At 37.3% G+C, this 17,948-nt stretch overlaps 1 protein-coding gene across 15 annotated transcripts in view; it reads left to right on the plus strand.

Moving 5' to 3' along the window:
* The window catches only part of Wnk3 (WNK lysine deficient protein kinase 3), a 127,383-nt gene that overhangs the window by 21,257 nt on the left and 88,178 nt on the right, over positions 1 to 17,948 (plus strand). For 13 of the 15 annotated variants that reach the window (XM_060374903.1, XM_060374911.1, XM_060374910.1 and 10 more), the window contains exons 2-3: positions 7,699 to 7,743; positions 11,477 to 12,131. In XM_060374903.1, the coding sequence (XP_060230886.1) occupies positions 11,595 to 12,131 (537 nt within the window). In that variant the 5' untranslated portion in view covers positions 7,699 to 7,743; positions 11,477 to 11,594. Of the gene's footprint in view, positions 1 to 7,698; positions 7,744 to 11,476; positions 12,132 to 15,777; positions 16,064 to 17,948 lie in introns of those variants that run through there. The other 2 variants (XM_060374917.1, XM_060374904.1) reach the window with 2 other exon arrangements.

A 17,948-nucleotide genomic window follows, 5' to 3' on the forward strand; every position in this document is an offset into this window, starting at 1 on the left:
TCTGCCTCCCAGAGCGCTGGGATTACAGGCATGCACCACCACACCCAGCTTGGGCAGTAATGTTTTATTTGTATAGGATCTAAGTCTCTTAGTATGCCTAATACCATAGTATTATATGGCATTAGTATTTTTAAAGTACTAAATCCTATAAAATATTACTTTCCAATGTATATATGCATAGGGTAAAGTTTAAGTGGTAATGTAGGCCAATAATAATATAGAACAATTATAACAAAGTGCTTTAATTCTACTCTATCATTATATTTAAAACTGACTGGCAAGATAAATCAATTGAGAAAGGTGCTTGCTATACAAGCCTGGTGGTCTGAGTTTAATCCCCAGAATTGGAAGTAAAGAACTAACTCCACTAAACTCGCTAAACCTTTATTGTATAAGAAAAAAAAAATGCCCAAATTATTGAAGAGCCAAGTTGTGATTTGAATTCTGTAACAGTTTTATAAGGGTGAAATATTACCACTGCTTTTTGTCTATTCATTTGTAGCCCAGAGTACTATAACTTCACAGTCCTCCTATCTCAGCTTCTCAGGCACTGAGATTACAAATGTGCACCTTTATATCTGACTTATTACTATTAGTATAAAATATGCTTGGGGTTCAAATGAGACATCTCTTAGAAGCCTTGGACATTTGAATACTTAGACCAGTTGGTGACTATTTGGGGACAATTGGGAGGCCTTTCTGGAGGACATATGCTATTGGGGATGGGCTTTGAGAGTTCAGAAGATTTGCACCATTGCAAGTTTGTTCTCTATGCTTCCTGTTTGAGATGTAAGCCCTCAGCTGCTACTCCAATATGCCTGCTACTTGCTGCCGTACTGCCTCACCTTGATAGAACCTTATGCCTCTGGAAGAGTAAGCCCCAAAACAAATGCTTTCTTTTTTAAGTTGCCTTGGTCATAATGTCTTATTATAGCAGTAGAAAAGAAACTTAAGACTGAAGTTGGTGCCAGGGAGTGGGTTATTGCTGTGACAGACCTGTTTGTTTTTGAGGAATGTGGAAGACTTTGGACTAGAAAATTGGTTGAATGCTATAAGCAGAATTCAACACTCAATCTTAGTAGGACCTTGGAAGCCCATAGTCCTGAGAGCTATGTGGACTTCAGAGGCCCAGCTCAAAAAAGTTTCGAAGGGGACCAATAATAGGAACTGGGATACCAACCATTCTTTTATCTCTTGCAGAGAACTCATGGGAACTCATAGCTGTCTATGAGTTGTAGGAGATCCAGAACCTTCTTCTGGTATCTGCAATCACCAGGTACACATGTAGCATACATACAAGCAGGCAAAAGACTCATACACATAAAATAAAGTTAAATAAATCTTAAAAAAAAAAGAAAAGACTAATTTCTTTGGTGGAGGAGATTTCATGATAAGCTAATAATGACTGTTGTGTGGTTATTAGTAATCACTCTTATGGAGGCCTATAGTGAAAAAGAACAAGTGGGGCAGAAATAAATATAGAATGTACAGCTTGAAGAAAAAAAAATGAGCACCACAGTCAGGTCTTGTGCTGGAAGAGCTAAGGTGATTAAGGCAAGGCCTGATCTGCAATGGAGAAAAGGCAGTGGTGGCCTCAGAACAAGACACTAACCCAGCTAAGCTTTCACCATGTAAGAAAAGTCCTAAGGAATTTTCTAGTCCTAAAAAGGAACAACAAATGGAAGCTGCTGTGAATGTGATTTAGAGTTCACCCCAAATGACAATGAGGTTCTGGCTTTAGGTTCATGAAAGATGCAGTAGTACAGGGGTTGTGGAATCTTCTGTGATCTTTCTTCCTGTGTCTTAAGAATGTGCCTAAGGCTAAATAAAAAAGTAGGGGCGGGAATGGAGAGATGGCTCAGCAGTTAAGAGTCCTTGATGAGAACAGGATTTGGAAAGCTACTGAGGACAGGCATGTGGCAGGGTGGAGTGCCTGCACGGAGACCCAGAGGGGCCTCTGTGTGAAACTGTGAGCGTGAAGCCTGGATTGCGTTGGAGACCCCAGGATGTTGCAGATGCCAGAGGCCGGAGATAATTGCTAAGAAGAGCTACACACAGGGAGTGGAAGCAGCTCAAGAGAGAAGTGTGCTGCAGTCAGTAAAGCTGGAAGGGTAGGGCTGTCTAAGCCTTTTGACATTGTACATAGAGCTACCAGATTTTGAAATTGCCCTGCTGGGTTTTGGTCTTGCTTTGGTTCAGTATTTTCTCACTGTGTTCTTTTTCTCCCCTTTGGAATGCTAATGTATCTTCTGTGCCATTGTACGTTGGAAGTATGTAATTTGCTTTTTGATTTCACAGGGGTTACAATTAAGAGATTGCGTTGAGTGTAAGAAGAGACTTTGGATTTTTGAGCTGTGTTGAGACTGTGAAAGACTATGGGGACTTTGTTTTTTTCTGAAACAGGGTTTCTCTATATTGCCTTGTCTCTGTCCTGGACTGGTTTTGTAGACCAGGCTGGCCTCGAATGAATTTACAGCATCCGCCTGCCTCTGCCTCCCAGAGTTCTGGGATTAAAGGTATGCTCCACAGGCCTAGCTCTGTGAAGACTTTTGAAATAGAACTAAATGCATTTTGTGCCGCAAAGCTGTGGCAGCCAGGGAGTGGAATTCAATGGTCTGAATGACTTGTTTCCCATAAGTCTCAGGACATTTGAATACTTGATCCTTATTTGGTGGTGGGTTTTTGTGGGAGGAGTAAGAGCCTTTTTGGAGGAAGTATGCCTTGCCCCTAAGGGTGGACTTTGAGGGCTCAAAAGGCTCCACCATTGTGAGTTTGTTCTTTCTGCTTCCCTGATTGAGATGTGATCTCAGTCTGCTGCTTGCTGCTGCTCTGCCTTACCATAATAGATTCTTATCTCGGGACGGTAAGCCCAAAGAAACCCTTTCTTTCCTGCATAAATTGCTTAGTTGTGGCACTTTAACACAGCAGTAGAAAGTAAGACAATGCTATAATAAATTTATATAAATGTAGTTATTTTGTTTCTTCCTGGAATTTTTTAAACTTTTATTACATTATTTACTTGTGTGGGCACTAGCACATGCTTTGGAGGTGATAGGAAAACTTTTGGGAGTCAGTTCTCTCCTTCTACCATGTGGATTCTGGGGCTTGAACTCAGATTGTCAGGCTTGGTGGCAAGTACCTTTACCACTCATCCATGTCACCCATGTCCCTCCTTTTTGTTTGTTTGTGGGTCTTTTTAGAGGTATCATAATGTAGCCTATGCTAGACTCAACTTGCAATCCTCCTGACTTAGCCTTCCAATTACTGGGATTTTGGTTTGTGCTACCATACCTGGCTTTATTCCCAGAATTTACTATTACTTTTGGACTACATTTTACTGAATGTGATTGAAATCGTGAAAGTAAAACTAGAGATAAGAAACACTTAGCTGCATGTTCTTTATTATATGTATGAGTGTTTTATCTGTATGTATGTCTGTACCATGTGCATGCCTGGTGCCGGAGGAAGCCAAAGAGGGAATTGGATTCTGGGGAAGTGGCGTTTCAGACTCCAGTGAGCTGCCATGTGAATGCCATGTGAAACTGAGCCTGTGTCCTCTGGAATAGTAACCAGTGCTTTTAACCAGTAAGCCCTCTTTCCAGCCATCCTGGTTTCTTTTTCAAGACACATTCTCGCTATGTAACTCAGACTGGTCTTTATTTAGTTTTGGCTGGCTGTCAACTCATGGTTGGTCTGCTGTAGCCTCTTAATAGTTTTCTCTTTTATTGATACTATGTTTGGTTGTTACAGCTGGGAAATTTTGCCTGGTCCAGGATAACTGAGATTTATTCTTGTGTTTTCTTCTAAGAGCTTTATAGTTTTAGTTCTTATTCTTAGGTCTGTGGTCCACTCTGAACTAATTTCTGTGCATGATGTGGGATGGGGGTCCAATTATACTCTTAAACATACTGATTTGAGTTGTACCTTTAGCTGAAAACACTGCCATTTATCCATTGAATAGTCTTAGTTCCTTTGTTGAAAATCAACTGACAAGAAACATTAAGGCGTACTTTTAGTCTTTCATTAATTTTTCCATTTATCTCTGTGTTCATTGTTATTTTGGTGCTAATTTTCTAATTTAATTATTTTTCCTTAACATGCATGCCTTCCTTTCCTTTCTTCCCCCTGCTCATGCAGCCAAGGCTGGTGGTCTTCAATTCTCTAGGTAGAGAAATAACTTTAAATGCCTGATTTTGCCTCCATATCTCAAGTCCTGAGATTACAGGCATGCATCACCATGCCTAATTAATGTGGTACTGGGGCTTAAACTCAGATTCCTTTTCATGCTAGCCAAGCACTCTACCAACTAAGCTACATCCCCTAATTGAATTGTTTTGTTATAGAAGAGAACGTATTTTATTAATACTGGTTTCACTGCATAGCATATGACGTGTTCTAAAGATGTCTCATCTATGCTTGAAAATAATCCAAGAAAAAAATTTTAAAGAGAATGTTTCACAGATATCATCTAGGTCATGTTGTTTGATAGTATTGTCCAAATACTTTGTTATTGAACTGTTTGGTCCTGTCTTTAGTTTGTTAGGTTTTATTTCATGTATTAAGGGATCATGGATGTTAAATGTATGTGTGTATAGGCTTATAATTGTTTCCTCATAAAATATCCCTTTGCCTCTAGTATTTGATATCAGGGAATTGGGCTTTTAAAAATATATTAGAACCTGAATAAGATTTTAGTGTTCTGGGGGCTGGAGCGATGGCTAGATGGTTGAGAACTGGCTGCTCTTTCAGAGGATCTGGTTTGACCACGTGGCAACTTATAATCATCTGTAATTACAGTTCCAGAAGATCTGATGCTTTCTCCTGGCCTCTGAGGGCAAATGGCATGCATAGCCATATATGGAGACAAAACAACTGTACACATAAACTAAATATTTTTTTTAAATCACAATTTCAGAGTTTTGGGGGTTGGAATAATGGTTCAGTGGCTCACAGAACTCACTGCTCTTTTAGAAGACCTAGGCTCAGTTCCAAGTAGCCACATAGTAGCTCACAACTGTCCATAACTTTGGTTCCAGGGGATCTGTTGCTGTCTTCTGATTTCTACTGGCACCAGGCATACACATGGTGCACATACATACACCAGGCAAAACATTCATATGATTAAAAAGTCTAATATTTCTGAGTATTAAAAAGATTTCAGAGGGTTTTTCTGAGTACCGAAGATTGGATTCAGGGCCTCTCACATGCTAGGGCATTGCTCTATTTCAGAATTAGAACCCCAGCCCTTTTCAACTTTTTATTTTAGAACAGGGTCTTGCTATGTTGTCCTGGCTGGTCTTGCAGTTTTGATCCTTTTGTTTCAGCCTCTGGGTAGCTGGGATTACAAGACATGCAGGGATTTCATTTAGAAAATGCTTCTAAAAACAGCATCTTGTCTATATTCTCAGCTGACCTTTGGCTCAGGATTATTTGGCAGCACCTTTCTGCTCATGAGCATTACAAGTATGTGTCACCATGTCCAGCAGAATTTCAATGTTTTCTTTTTTTTTTTTTTTTTTTTTTTTTTTTTATAGAGTCTCATGTAGCTAAGGGTGGCTTAAACTCTTCATTCTCCTGCTGCTTTTACCTTGGAGTGCTAGCATTACAGTCATGCACTACCACATTTTCTTAGGATTTCAGTTTGTTTGTTTTTTCTTCTGAGACAAGGTTTCTTTGTGTAGCCTTGGCTGTCCTGGAACCAGCTCTGTAGACCAGGCTGGCCTCTGCCTCCTGAGTACTGGGATTAAAGGTGTGTACCACCACTGCCTGGTTAGGATTTCAGTTTTTGAAAGAAATGCTACACTCTAAAAAATGTGAAGGTTTTTGTTAAGAATCATATAACTTTACCTAGTTCTGGCTGCTTAGAAGTCTGTCTTCTGGATTTCTGGTCTTGAGGCTTCTGTATAAGTGACATTTAGTTAGGTGAAAATAAATAAGTATCATTATTCTTACTTTAAAAACACCTCACTTAAAATGTTAGCATTTGGGGAATGTGGTGAATGTTGTACTGTAATTTTTGTGTATTTTTGCAAGTTATTTCCCAAGTTAAAAAAAATTTCAAAATAAGAAGTTAAGGGGAAAAAACTGTCAGGCCAGTGAGATGGTTTCCTGGGTAAAAGTGCTTGCTACCAAATCTGACAGCCCCGAGTCTGCTCCTAGGACCCACATGGCAAAGGGAGAGAAGAGACTCTTGAAAGTTGTCTCTGAGCTCAATTTATAAGCCCTGTCATGGGCCACTGAAGTGTGCACACACAGAGTAAGTAAGTATAAAAAAGAAAAAAGACTCTCTACCTATTTTCACTTTCAGGAAATAGTAATCTTATTAAGTGACAATGGAACTGTATTGATTTGGCAATCTACCTCGATGAAGCACTTTATAGATTCTTAGTTTCATTCTTAGCTCTTAGTATTAAACACAGATGTGTCTTTAGTAGCACAATCTTGTTGGCCAATTTCTGAAAGTTGTCATTGGACTCTTGATTATCCATCAGATGAAAGCAAAAAATGTTGAATTCATACTTCCATAATGTTTTTTATTTTTATTAATTACAGTTTATTCATTTTGTATTCCCCTGTAGCTTTCTTCCTCCTCCCCTCCTGATCCCACCTTCCCTCCCCTTTTCCACTCATGCCCCTCCCCAAGTCCACTGATAGGGGAGGACTTCTTTTCCTTCCTTCTGATCCTAGTCTATTAGGTCTCATCAGAAGTGGCTGCCTTGTCTTCTCTGTGGTCTGGTAAGGCTGCTCCACCTTCAGGGATCAAAGAACAGGCCAATCACTTCATGGTACATATAGTCCCAGTTCCTATTACTATGGAACCCACTTGGACACTGAACTGCCATGGGCTACATCTGTGCAGGGGTTCTAGTTTATCTCCATGCATGGTCCTTGCTTGGAGTATCAGTCTCAGAAAAGACCCCTGGGCCCAGATATTTTGACTCTGTTGCTTTCCTTGTGGAGCTCCTGTCCCCTCCAGATCTTCTTTCATAAGATTCCTTGCACTCTGCCCAAAGTTTGGCTATGAGCCTCAGCATCTGCTTTGATACTGTGCTGGGTTGACTCTTTCAGAGGCCCTCTGTGGTAGGCTCCTGTCTTGTTCATTGTTTTCTCCCTCTTCTGATGTCCATTCCATTTGCCTTTCAGAGTGAGGATTGATCATCGTACCCTTCTTGCTTAGCTTCTTTAGGTGTACAGATTTTAGTATGTTTATCCTATATTAAATACTGACCCACTTCTAAGTCACAAGCTCTGTGACACTTAGAAGCTCATGGCTTCAGAATCACTTTCTGGATAGGGCTAACGCAAATGTCACGTATAAAGCAGTCACAAATCATTTTTATGGAAACAAAAACAAAAGCAAAACTGTCCAGAATGGCTTTCAGTAAGCCCATCACTAAACTGCTTAGTGATCTAGAAGGCAATGGAGACTTGCTGCTGTTACAGAGGGTACTTAGTGCAGAACATTGCTGGAGCCGTTTGGTTTGATCTACTGAGCAAGCTGCCTATGGGTCTTGAATTTGTTAGAGAACTCAATACTCAGTATAAACCTTAAAAAGAAATATAAAGTCTTGTCAAAGAGGAAGTAAAACTGTTTACACTATTAGGATGATTGAGATTTTGGGGGTAGTTTTTGTAGGTATTACTCTACTGTATGATGTATTAGTACAAAAATTTCAATTTCTTTTTCCATTTTTGTAGGTTGTCTCTTCAACTCTAGTGATTGCTTCCTTTGCTGGGCAGAAGGTATTTAATTTCATGCAATATAATTTATAAATTCCTGGTTATTTATGTTGTTGAACACCTTTTCAAAAAATATATGCCTGTGACTATATTGTAATGTGTTTTACCTAAATCTTTTCTAGCAGTTTAAGTCTTTTTCTGTTTTGTTTTGTTTTGTTTGTTGTTTGTTTTTCGAAACAGTGGTTCTCTGTGTAGCCTTGGCTGTTCTGGACTCACTTTGTAGATCAGGCTGGCCTCTAACTCTCCGAGATTTGCCTGCCTCTGCCTCCTGAGTGCTGGGATTAAAGGTGTGTGCCACCTTGCCCAGCAGCAAGTCTTATTTTTAAATTATTTGATTCATTTTGAATGGACTTTCATGGAGGGTGAGAAGTATGGTTCTCTGATAAAATTTTAGGTTGAATGTACTAGAATATTTACCAAAATATACATTATGCTCTCATATTCTCATTTGTGGGAATTATTTAGAAGATATTCCCTAATGTCAAACTAAACAAGATTCAGAATTGTATGTTATATCAGAACTATCATGTAAAACCAAGATAAATTTATTAGAGCTATCCTTAAAACTAGTCCATCGTCAGTAATTTTTGATATATTGATGTCAAGTAAGTGGCCCAATTAGCAAAAGACCCTTTACTTAAATTTGTTTATTATAAAGCAAAATATATTTAAAAAAACATACGTAGTCAGTATATAGCAAATCTTCTTGGAAAGTATTTAATATTAATTATTATGCTTTAAAAAAAAAGACTTTTTGTATGAGTGTTCTGTGTGCATATGTGTTTGCATGCCAGAAGAGGGCATCAGATTCCAGTATGGATGGTTGTGAGCCACCATGTGGTTGCTGGGAATTGAACTGAGGACCTCTGGAGGAGCAGACAGTGCTCTTCCACTGAACCATCTCTTTAGCCCCCTATTAAGTTTTTTAAAACCCCTTTCCTGGTACTTTTTTAAATTTTAATTTAATTTTATTGTATTGTATTTTATATATTTTTTGTCAACTTGACACAAGCTATGATCATATGAAAAGAGAGAACTTTTGGCCTGTAGGCAATCTTGTGTTGCATTTCCTTGATTGATTGATTGACTGATTGATTGACTGACTGATATTCAGTGTTTGTGGTACCAGCAATTTTGAACTGTTTAAGAAAGCAGGTTGAGCAAGCTGTGGGGAGCCAGACAATAAGCAGCACCCGTTCATAGTTTCTGCATCAGGGGTCTCTGTCCTGCTTGAGTTTCTGTCCTGACTTCCCTCAACAGTGTACTGGTACCTGGAAGTATAAGATGAACTAAATCCTTTCCTCCCCAAGTTGCTTTTGGTCACTGTGTTTTATCATAGCCATAGAAACCTAAGGCATTCCACATGTGAAATATACATTCAGAAAATGTATACAATTTATTTGTGTAGTTTAAAATTTTTTATTTGTATAAGCATTTTTTCTGCATGTATGTTTGTCAGTGCACCACATGTGTGCCTGGTGCCCACAGAGGCCAGGAAAGGGGGTTAGATCTCCTGGAACTATAGTTACAGACTATTGTGAGCCACCATGTGGGTGCTGGGAATTGAACTCATTTTCTTTAGAAGAGTAGCCAGTGTTCTTGAACTATGAGCCATCTCTTCAACCCTTACTAATTTATACATATAATTTAATAAATGATTATAAAAGAAAGTTCAGGGGATGGGGAGATGGTTCAGTGAGTAAAAGTATCTGCTGTGAAGTTTGACAACCTGAGTTCAATCCCCAGCATGCTCTTGGTGGCAGAAGAGAACTAATTCCAACAAATTGTCTTCTGATTTCCACATGTGTGCTCACATGTCCACTGTGCTGTTTTACCAGCCTCTTTATTTATTATTTTAATATTTACATCACTATATCTAAACTATATAAAAGTTTTGTCCAATTATTGAATTCTTTGTATGTTTATATGATATGTGTATATTCATGTACACGTGCATGTGGAAAACAGAAGTAGATGTGCATTGTCTTCTTTACTTGCTCACCACCTTTTTTTTTTTGAGTCAGTGTCTTACTGTGTCATCTTGGTTTCCTAGAACTGTGTAGTCCCACCTTCCTTCCATCTTTTCCTCCCTTGTATATTTTAGACAATCTCACTATGCAGCCCTGGCTGGCCACCATCCTAAATACTGATTTTAGAAGTGTACACCACCATGCCTTGTATAGAGTAAGCTGACTTTGATTTTTTTTATATACCAGAAGTTTTATAGTTGGATCATATGGTAGTTCTATTTTTAATATTTTGAGAAACCAATGTATTAAGTTCCATAGTAGCTGGACTAATTTAAATTCCCTATGTTCATAATTTGTCTTGAATTTTCTTGTTTTTAAAGATGTATTTATTTTGGTCTATATGTATGTGCCTGAGTGTATGTGTGCTTACCACACTGGTGCAGGAGTCCAGAGAGGTCAACAGAGATTTTTGGAACCCCCAAAACTGGAGTTACAAACAGTTGTGAGCTACCATGTGGATGTTGGGAAAACTGAACCTAGATCCTCTCTAAGATCAGTAAATGCTCTTAATTGCTGAGTCATCTCTTTGACCTGTTTTGTGTTTTCTTGATGATAGTCACTTTTCCTGGGATGAAATGGAATTTTGATATAGTTTTGATTTTAATTTTCTTGGTGATTAGAGATACTGAATATTTTATGTATTTATTAGCCAGTCTTAAAAAGAAATGAACATATTATGTCAAATGAAATAAGACAGACACAAATACTGTATGTGTCCACTTACATGAATTATGTAGAATAAGTAAATTCATAAATAGAGAGTTGAATGGAAGTTTGGGGGTGGATATGGGCAATACTTTTCTTTTTGTAGTTCTGGCAGTCCTACACAGAACTTTGTACATTCAAGCTTGTACTCTGCTAGTGAGCATCTCCTAAAAACTACTTTTCTTCTGTTTTAGAAATTAGTTTTGTTTTTTGTCCAAATAGGTCTGGAACTCACAGGGCTTAGGTGATTCTCTACCTTCAGCTTCCTGAGGAACTAGGACTATAGATATATTCCATGGCACTCAGCTCGATAGGAAATTTTTCCATAATGAGTATACATTTTCAGTTTAAGATGATATTGTTTTGGGAATGGATTGAAGTGATATTAGGCCAGCAAGATGGCTCAGTGTATAAAGTACTTGTCATGCAGACAGTTTGAGTTTAGTCTCTGGAACTCACATGAAAATAGGAGAGAACTAACTCACACAAATAATAAACATTTTAAGAAGTAATGGTAATTATATTGTGAATGCATTAATGCCATGGAACTAGACATTTAAAATAGTTAAAATAGTAAACTTGATTCTCTCTATATGTGTATGTATGTATATATAACCACAAATTAAAGAAGCAAATATTAGATGAATTAATAATCTTAGACAATAGTCTTATGAAAATCATGTGGTATTTTCACTTACTAGGTATAGCTAAGTGAACTCAGGATTTGGGCACCTGTATTGAATTTGGTGGATTGAGATGAGCTGAGAACTAGGTTCCTGCATATGAAGACATTGGACTATATGCCAACTGCTACACTAGTTACTGTAGCTGTATTAAAGAAGATGAGGCATAGTCCCTGGACTCTTGAGTTGTTAATTTGTACAGAAACAAGAATAAAATTTTTATTAAGAAAGAAGCAACTAACAATCAGGAGACTTGTTTTCTCCTTATTGATTTCTGTTGTAGGGTGATTTTAAAACTATCTCTTTTCCCTTCTTCAGGTTGCTGTGGGATTATATGACCACATGAAAGAAAGTGTCTTCTCATAATTCTGATACCTGAGATGTAAGTGGACTGAAGAGTGAAACAGGAAAAAGTTTAGTGCCAACCTTAGTTACAATGGCCACTGATTCTGGGGAGCCGGCTAGCACAGAAGATTCTGAGAAACCTGATGGAGTTTCCTTTGAAAATAGGGTTACCCAAGTTGCAGCACCATTGACTATAGAAGCTAGAATAAAGGAAAAAAACAGTACCTCCTCTGCTTCCGAGGAAACTGTTGAAAGAAAGAGATTTTTCCGAAAGAGTGTTGAGATGACGGAAGATGACAAAGTTGCCAAATCTTCCCCCAGAGATGAAAGAATAAAAGCTGCAAAAAATATTTCAAGAGTAGATAAACTTCCTACCAATGTGCTAAGAGGTGGGCAAGAAGTTAAATATGATCAGTGTTCAAAGGCAACCTCAGAATCCTCAAAAGATTGCTTCAAAGAGAAAAATGAAAAGGAAATGGAGGAAGAAGCAGAAATGAAGGCTGTAGCAACTTCCCCTAGTGGCAGGTTTCTGAAATTTGATATAGAACTGGGAAGAGGAGCATTTAAAACAGTTTATAAAGGACTGGACACTGAAACATGGGTTGAAGTTGCTTGGTGTGAACTACAGGTGAGTATATAATTTTCTTGGCTTTATGAATTCCAAATTTAGCTACCCCAACCTCCAGAAGGATCTAAGATGAAGAGAGTGAAGAGGACCGTCTACCATCCTCTAGAAATGATGTTCTTTTCTAGATCCTGTTAGGAACTGATGCCAAGCTTTTAAAAGATTATCTTCTCCTCAGTCTTCTCCTCCTCCTGAGGATGAAATTTAGAGCCTTTACATGCTAGGCAATTAGTCTACCAATGAGATAAATTTCCAGCCCAGTTTTATTTTTATTTTTTGCAGTGCTGGGAATAAACTCAGAGCCTTATACAAATATTCTGCCATTGAGTTATATCCCACCTTTTCCCTCTATTCAGTTCATTCATTCATTCATTTATATTGTAATTGTAAAGATCAAATTGTGGGTCTTGTACATGCTAGGCAAACACTCTACCAGTGATCTATAAAAATACCTAGCCTTGGAAATACAACGAATTTTTGCTTTACATTTATCATTTTTTGAGATGGTCTATAACCCAAACTGGCCCTGAATTCTCATGTAGGCTAGGCGCATTCAATCTGATGTTCTTCCTGGCTCAACCTCTCTAGTGCTAGGGACATAGCCATATACCTACCATGCTTCCTTTCTTTTCCTGTTTAAAAAAAAAAAGTCTATATTATGACATTCTTTGGGAAATTTTTTTTTTAGCTTTAGGAAATCCCCCAAGTTCTCCCTAACATCTTATTTTAAGGAATGAGTGTATGTCTCATTGCTTGATTGTTACACTACATAGTTAAGTGTATGTAAAAGTGTATTGAGTATGATATCTACCTTTATCATTTTCTACAAAAAACATGTAAAGTTCATATGATATTTTTCCAAATAGGAAAGATTTTTCTTGACTCTTTGAAAACTATTGATATTCTACCCTCAGGTCTTTGAAATTACAGCAAACTGAAATCACCAGAATGTACAGAGGTTAGTTAGCTCAAGTATGTTTAGAGAGGAGAAATGAAAAAAAAAAGAATAATTAAAAGATGTTTTATTCTGTGATAGACGTTTTTATGTAATATTATTAACAAATGAGGGACAGAACAGAATATAAAGTATTATGATGAGAATGGTTTCAAGCAGATGTAGGTAAAATATAAGGAGAACAAGCCTTGATAACTTCAGTCAACTCATGAAAAAAAAAGGATCAGCACTTATATGAGATGCTTAAAGTTAAGATTAGGACTGGGAATATGGCTCAGTTTGGTACAGCACTTGCCTTAGCATGCAAGAGCAAAGCTTTGGATTCAAACTTAGCACCATATATACCAAACATGGTGGCACATGTCTGTAATTCTAGTACTAGCGAGGTGGCAGCAGGAAGATCTGAAGTTCAAGATCATTCTTGACTGTAGCCTGGGCTACATAAGACCCTACCTCAAAACAACAGCAAGAAAACCACCACCAACAAACAAACCCCCAAATTAAGACTGAATAAAGACAGTCACTAGATATAAGTTGCTATTGTTTAAATTCTAATGGTGTCTTTAAGCGTGGGAGTTCTACCTGTTGTAAAGTACTGCTGGTTGCCATTCAGATAGATTGGAATTTAAGTATTTGGAATAGGAAGTTTATTATAATTTATTTAAGACAGGGTCTGACATATTCCAGGTTAGCCCCAAATTTACTATGTAGCGGAGAATGATCTTCAACTTCTAAGCTTCCTGCCTCCACTTCCCAAGAGCTGAGATTACAGGCATGTGCCACCATGTCCAGTTTATTGGATTTTTGGGGAGTGAACTTCGCTGCCAACAGAGCTACACCTAGACATCTAGCAACTCTAGCTAGAGTCTGTAAAGTAAACTAAAAATGCTACTGAAAATCAAATCAAAACAAAACCATCAACAAGAAAAAAAAATAGGTACAAGCCAGGCATGGTGGCGCATTCCTTTAATCCCAGCACTCAAGGAGACAGAGGCAGATGGATCTCTGTGAGTTTGAGGCCAGCCTGGTTTACAAAGTGAGTCTAGGACAGGCAAGGCTACACAGAGAAAACTGTCTAGAAAAACGAAAGAATAAAAGAAAGAAAATTTAAAAATAGGTATAATACACTATAGCAAGTTAACATGTTGAGTGAACATTGTACTTTTTATTATAGTAGTGATTATATTCAAGCTGATGTAGAAGTAAAAGAAGTCACTGAAAATTCATGGTTAAGCATGATGCTAATACCTGTAATTCCAGAATTTAGGGCATTGAGGCAGAAAAAGAATTGAGTTTGATACCAGACCTAGTTTCTAAAGAAATATAAATTGTTGAAGTATTTATTGTAGGGCACTTAATTTTGCTTCTAAAATAGTTTTAGTACCCTTTTAGAAATGTTTTAAGATTCTGTTTGAGCCACCAATAAAATGAATATGCTTAATTCTGTTAAAGTTCCCCCCCCCAATGCTATTTAGTTCTAGATCCAGTCATAGATATTAAGTGTAGACCAGGGCCAAGAGATTATCTTTTTTTAAAAGAGATTATTTTGAATCTAGGATCGAGGAACCTTTTAAGTATGTGTGTTCTAGTCTCTTTGTTTAACAGATTTTTATAACTTGATTAAATCTAAACCAAAGACAAATGCTTTTGCAAAAATGGCAAAAGATGATAGTGGAAGGGGGCAACTCTGGTCTGGGAAATATCACTAATTCCTAAATATTTTTGTGAGTTATTTTTAGTTATTTGTTGGATAGACTTTAAAAAGAAATTGATAGGTGTGGTAGGCTGAATAATGACATCTCAAAGCTGTCCATATCTTTATCCTTATAACCTTCCTTTGTTAAAAGTACCTTTCCAGATGAGACTAACTTAGAGATGGAAATAATTCATCTAATTGCCAGCCAGGAGGAAAACAGGTTGGCAATTATTTGAGAAAACTCTACAAATAGAAGCAGAGTTTGAAGTATTGCTGTTGCAAGACTCAGTCACCAAGCCAAGGGATACAGATAGCTTCTGGAAAGCTGGAAAAGGCAATAAACAGTTGTCTACCCCCTGCTCCCCACCTCAAAAGAAACAGTGCTGCTGTCTGGACTACAGTTTAGTATGACTCACTGTAGATTTCTGATTCCCATTTCTAGAAGCTAATATGTTTTAATCCACTAAGTTTATGCTAATTTGTTACTATAGCAATAGGAAATGAATACAACCTGGTACAGTTGTCTTTTATTTTCTTTTTTGGTTAATCAGCAAATAAACACTCCTTGAAATGTGCTGGGCCTATACTAAGTGCCAGGGACTTAAAAAGGGAGAAAAAGGAGACACAGCCAGATTTCATAAAAACTATAGTAGAAGAAATATGTTCAGTATAGGAAGAAACCTTGAGATTGGGTTAGTGAAGACATGAAAGAGCTGCTAAATATGGGCTTCTTTCTATTTTTTTTTAAAGGAAATGAGAGGGTTAGATGTAGAAAGAAACAGAGGTACTACTTCTTTACTAACTCGATTTCTTTTTAAACTTATTTTCAGGTGATTTTCTGCTTGCAAAAGGGTTACAAAGATATAAATGAAAATATTGAACTTAACCAGAATATATTGGTTTCCCCATGAATACTCCTCTTTTCAGTTCTTTGACCACATCCATGTTTCTATACTGTGTTTACTTTGTATGTTCTCTTTTCCTCTTTTTTTTCCTAGTTTTTTCCTTGAACTTTTGAAGAGTATTAGCGGTTTCCCTCTCCAGGCCCCTCTGTCTTTCTTTCTGAGAGATGAGGTCTCTCTATATAGCCTACAAAGACCAAGAACTCATTAAATAAACTAGATTGACCACACATCTAAAATCCTTCTGCTTCTGCTTCTTAAATACTGGTATTACAGAATGCACTGTCGTGACTGGCTAGCTAAGCTCTGCATTTTTTGTCAAGAATACCACAAAAGTGATGCCCCTCTACTCAGTCTGCTGCTGATATATGTTAATGATAAGGTAATCTTGACCATTTGTCTACAGTATTATCTGTCAGACTGTTCCTACTATAAAGTTACTCTTTTCTCCTTTCTAGATTAGTAAATATTTTAGGGGTATATACTTGGACACTGTGAAATACATCTCAGGTAGATTTTGGTACACTTTGGTGTTTTTACATGGGTAATATACAGTATAACTATAATTATTTTGTTCTGTTTGTGAGACTTGTTGAAACTTGCTGGCCCAAGCTATCCTTGAACTTGTAATCCTACTGTCTAAAATGGCAACTTTCTATTTTCTACTTTCTGCATTTATCAATTGATACTACCTCTTAGCTTGGTGTGGTCTTTCCCTAATATGTCTGTTAAATTTCTGAAAACTTAATAATAGAAGAATTTGTAGTTGAAGTGTTTTAGTATAGCTAGTAACAATGGGTATTACATACTTTCCATTTATCATAAAATTAAAACCTAATTGAATATTTATGTAAGTGCTTACTATTTTATTTAATTTTGGTAGTAATTATATGAGATAAAGATTATTATTTTCAGATAGCAGATCTGAGTTTTAGGCACATTAAGTAACCTGATCAAAGAGGGTATTCCATCATTTATGGTTTTATGTGTGTGCATCAATATAGCCAGGCAGTGGTGGAACACACCGTAAATCCCAGCACTGACAGGGACAGTCAGATCCTTGAGTTCGAGGGAAACCTGGTTTATATAGTTAGCTTCAGGTCAGCCAGAGCTACATAGTGAGACCCTCTCTCAACAAACAAAAACAAAATTTGCTTCTCATTGGATATTTGAACAATATCATTTTGTTATTCTTTTTGCTTGGGTATGGAACCCAGAGCCATGCACATGTTCTACTACTGAACTATACCCCATCCTCCCTTCCACTCCCCTCCTTTCTCCTCTTTTTCCCTCTCTCCTTCTCTTACTCTCTCTTTCCTTTTCCCTCTGCTCTACTTCCCTCCCCCTCCTTTTCCTTTCTTTAACCAAGCTTCTTCTTTTCCTCTCTTTTATTTTGTTGTTCTAAAAATTTTTGTTAAAATGTAATTACATATTTCCCTTTCCCTCCTACTCCTTCCATTTCCTCCTTCCTTGTCAAATTCATGGCCTCTTATTTTTTTTTTTTATTATTCTTGTTACACATATATGTGAATAAATATGCAAATACAACCATCTAAGTTTATATAATGTTATATATATATATTTAATTTTGTTTTAATTTTTGAGACAGGGTTTGTCTGTGTAGACTTGGCTGGATTCCTAGATTCCCTTTGTAAACCAAGCTGGCTTTGAACTCACAAAGATCCACCTGACTCTGCCTCCCAGAGTGCTGGGATTACAGGCTTGCACCACTGCGTCTGGCTTCATATATTTAAATTTTAAAAATAATTTATTTAATTTTTATTTTATGTGCATTAGTGTGAAGGTGTCAGATCCCTTGGAATCGGGGTTACAGACAATTGTGAGCTGCCATGTGGGTGCTGAGTATTGAACCCAGGTCCTTTGGAAGAACAGCCAGTGCTCTTAACCACTGAGCCATCTCTCTAGCCCCTCATATATTTAAATTTTTAATATTTTGGATGTATTAAAAATATTAGCACTTTGAGTATAGCTCTAAATATGGTAGTAGAGGACTTCCCTCATATTTTTAAGTTTCTAGGTTCAATTCTCAGCACTGAAGAGAGAAAGAAGATTTAGTAACACAATATAAAATGAAGATCTACTCCCCAGCCTAAGAACTAAAACAGAGATAATGGACGTGTTTGAGTATTTAATAAGCAATAGTGTTAAAATGCTGAAGACACTTATGTTCAGGAACAGTTATTGATGAGATTTTTATCAATTATGAAGTGGAGGCTACATAATGGGTTTGTGCCCAGCCTATGGTA

The sequence above is a fragment of the Meriones unguiculatus genome, chromosome X, assembly GCF_030254825.1.
Source record: "Meriones unguiculatus strain TT.TT164.6M chromosome X, Bangor_MerUng_6.1, whole genome shotgun sequence".
Lineage (NCBI taxonomy): Eukaryota > Metazoa > Chordata > Mammalia > Rodentia > Muridae > Meriones > Meriones unguiculatus.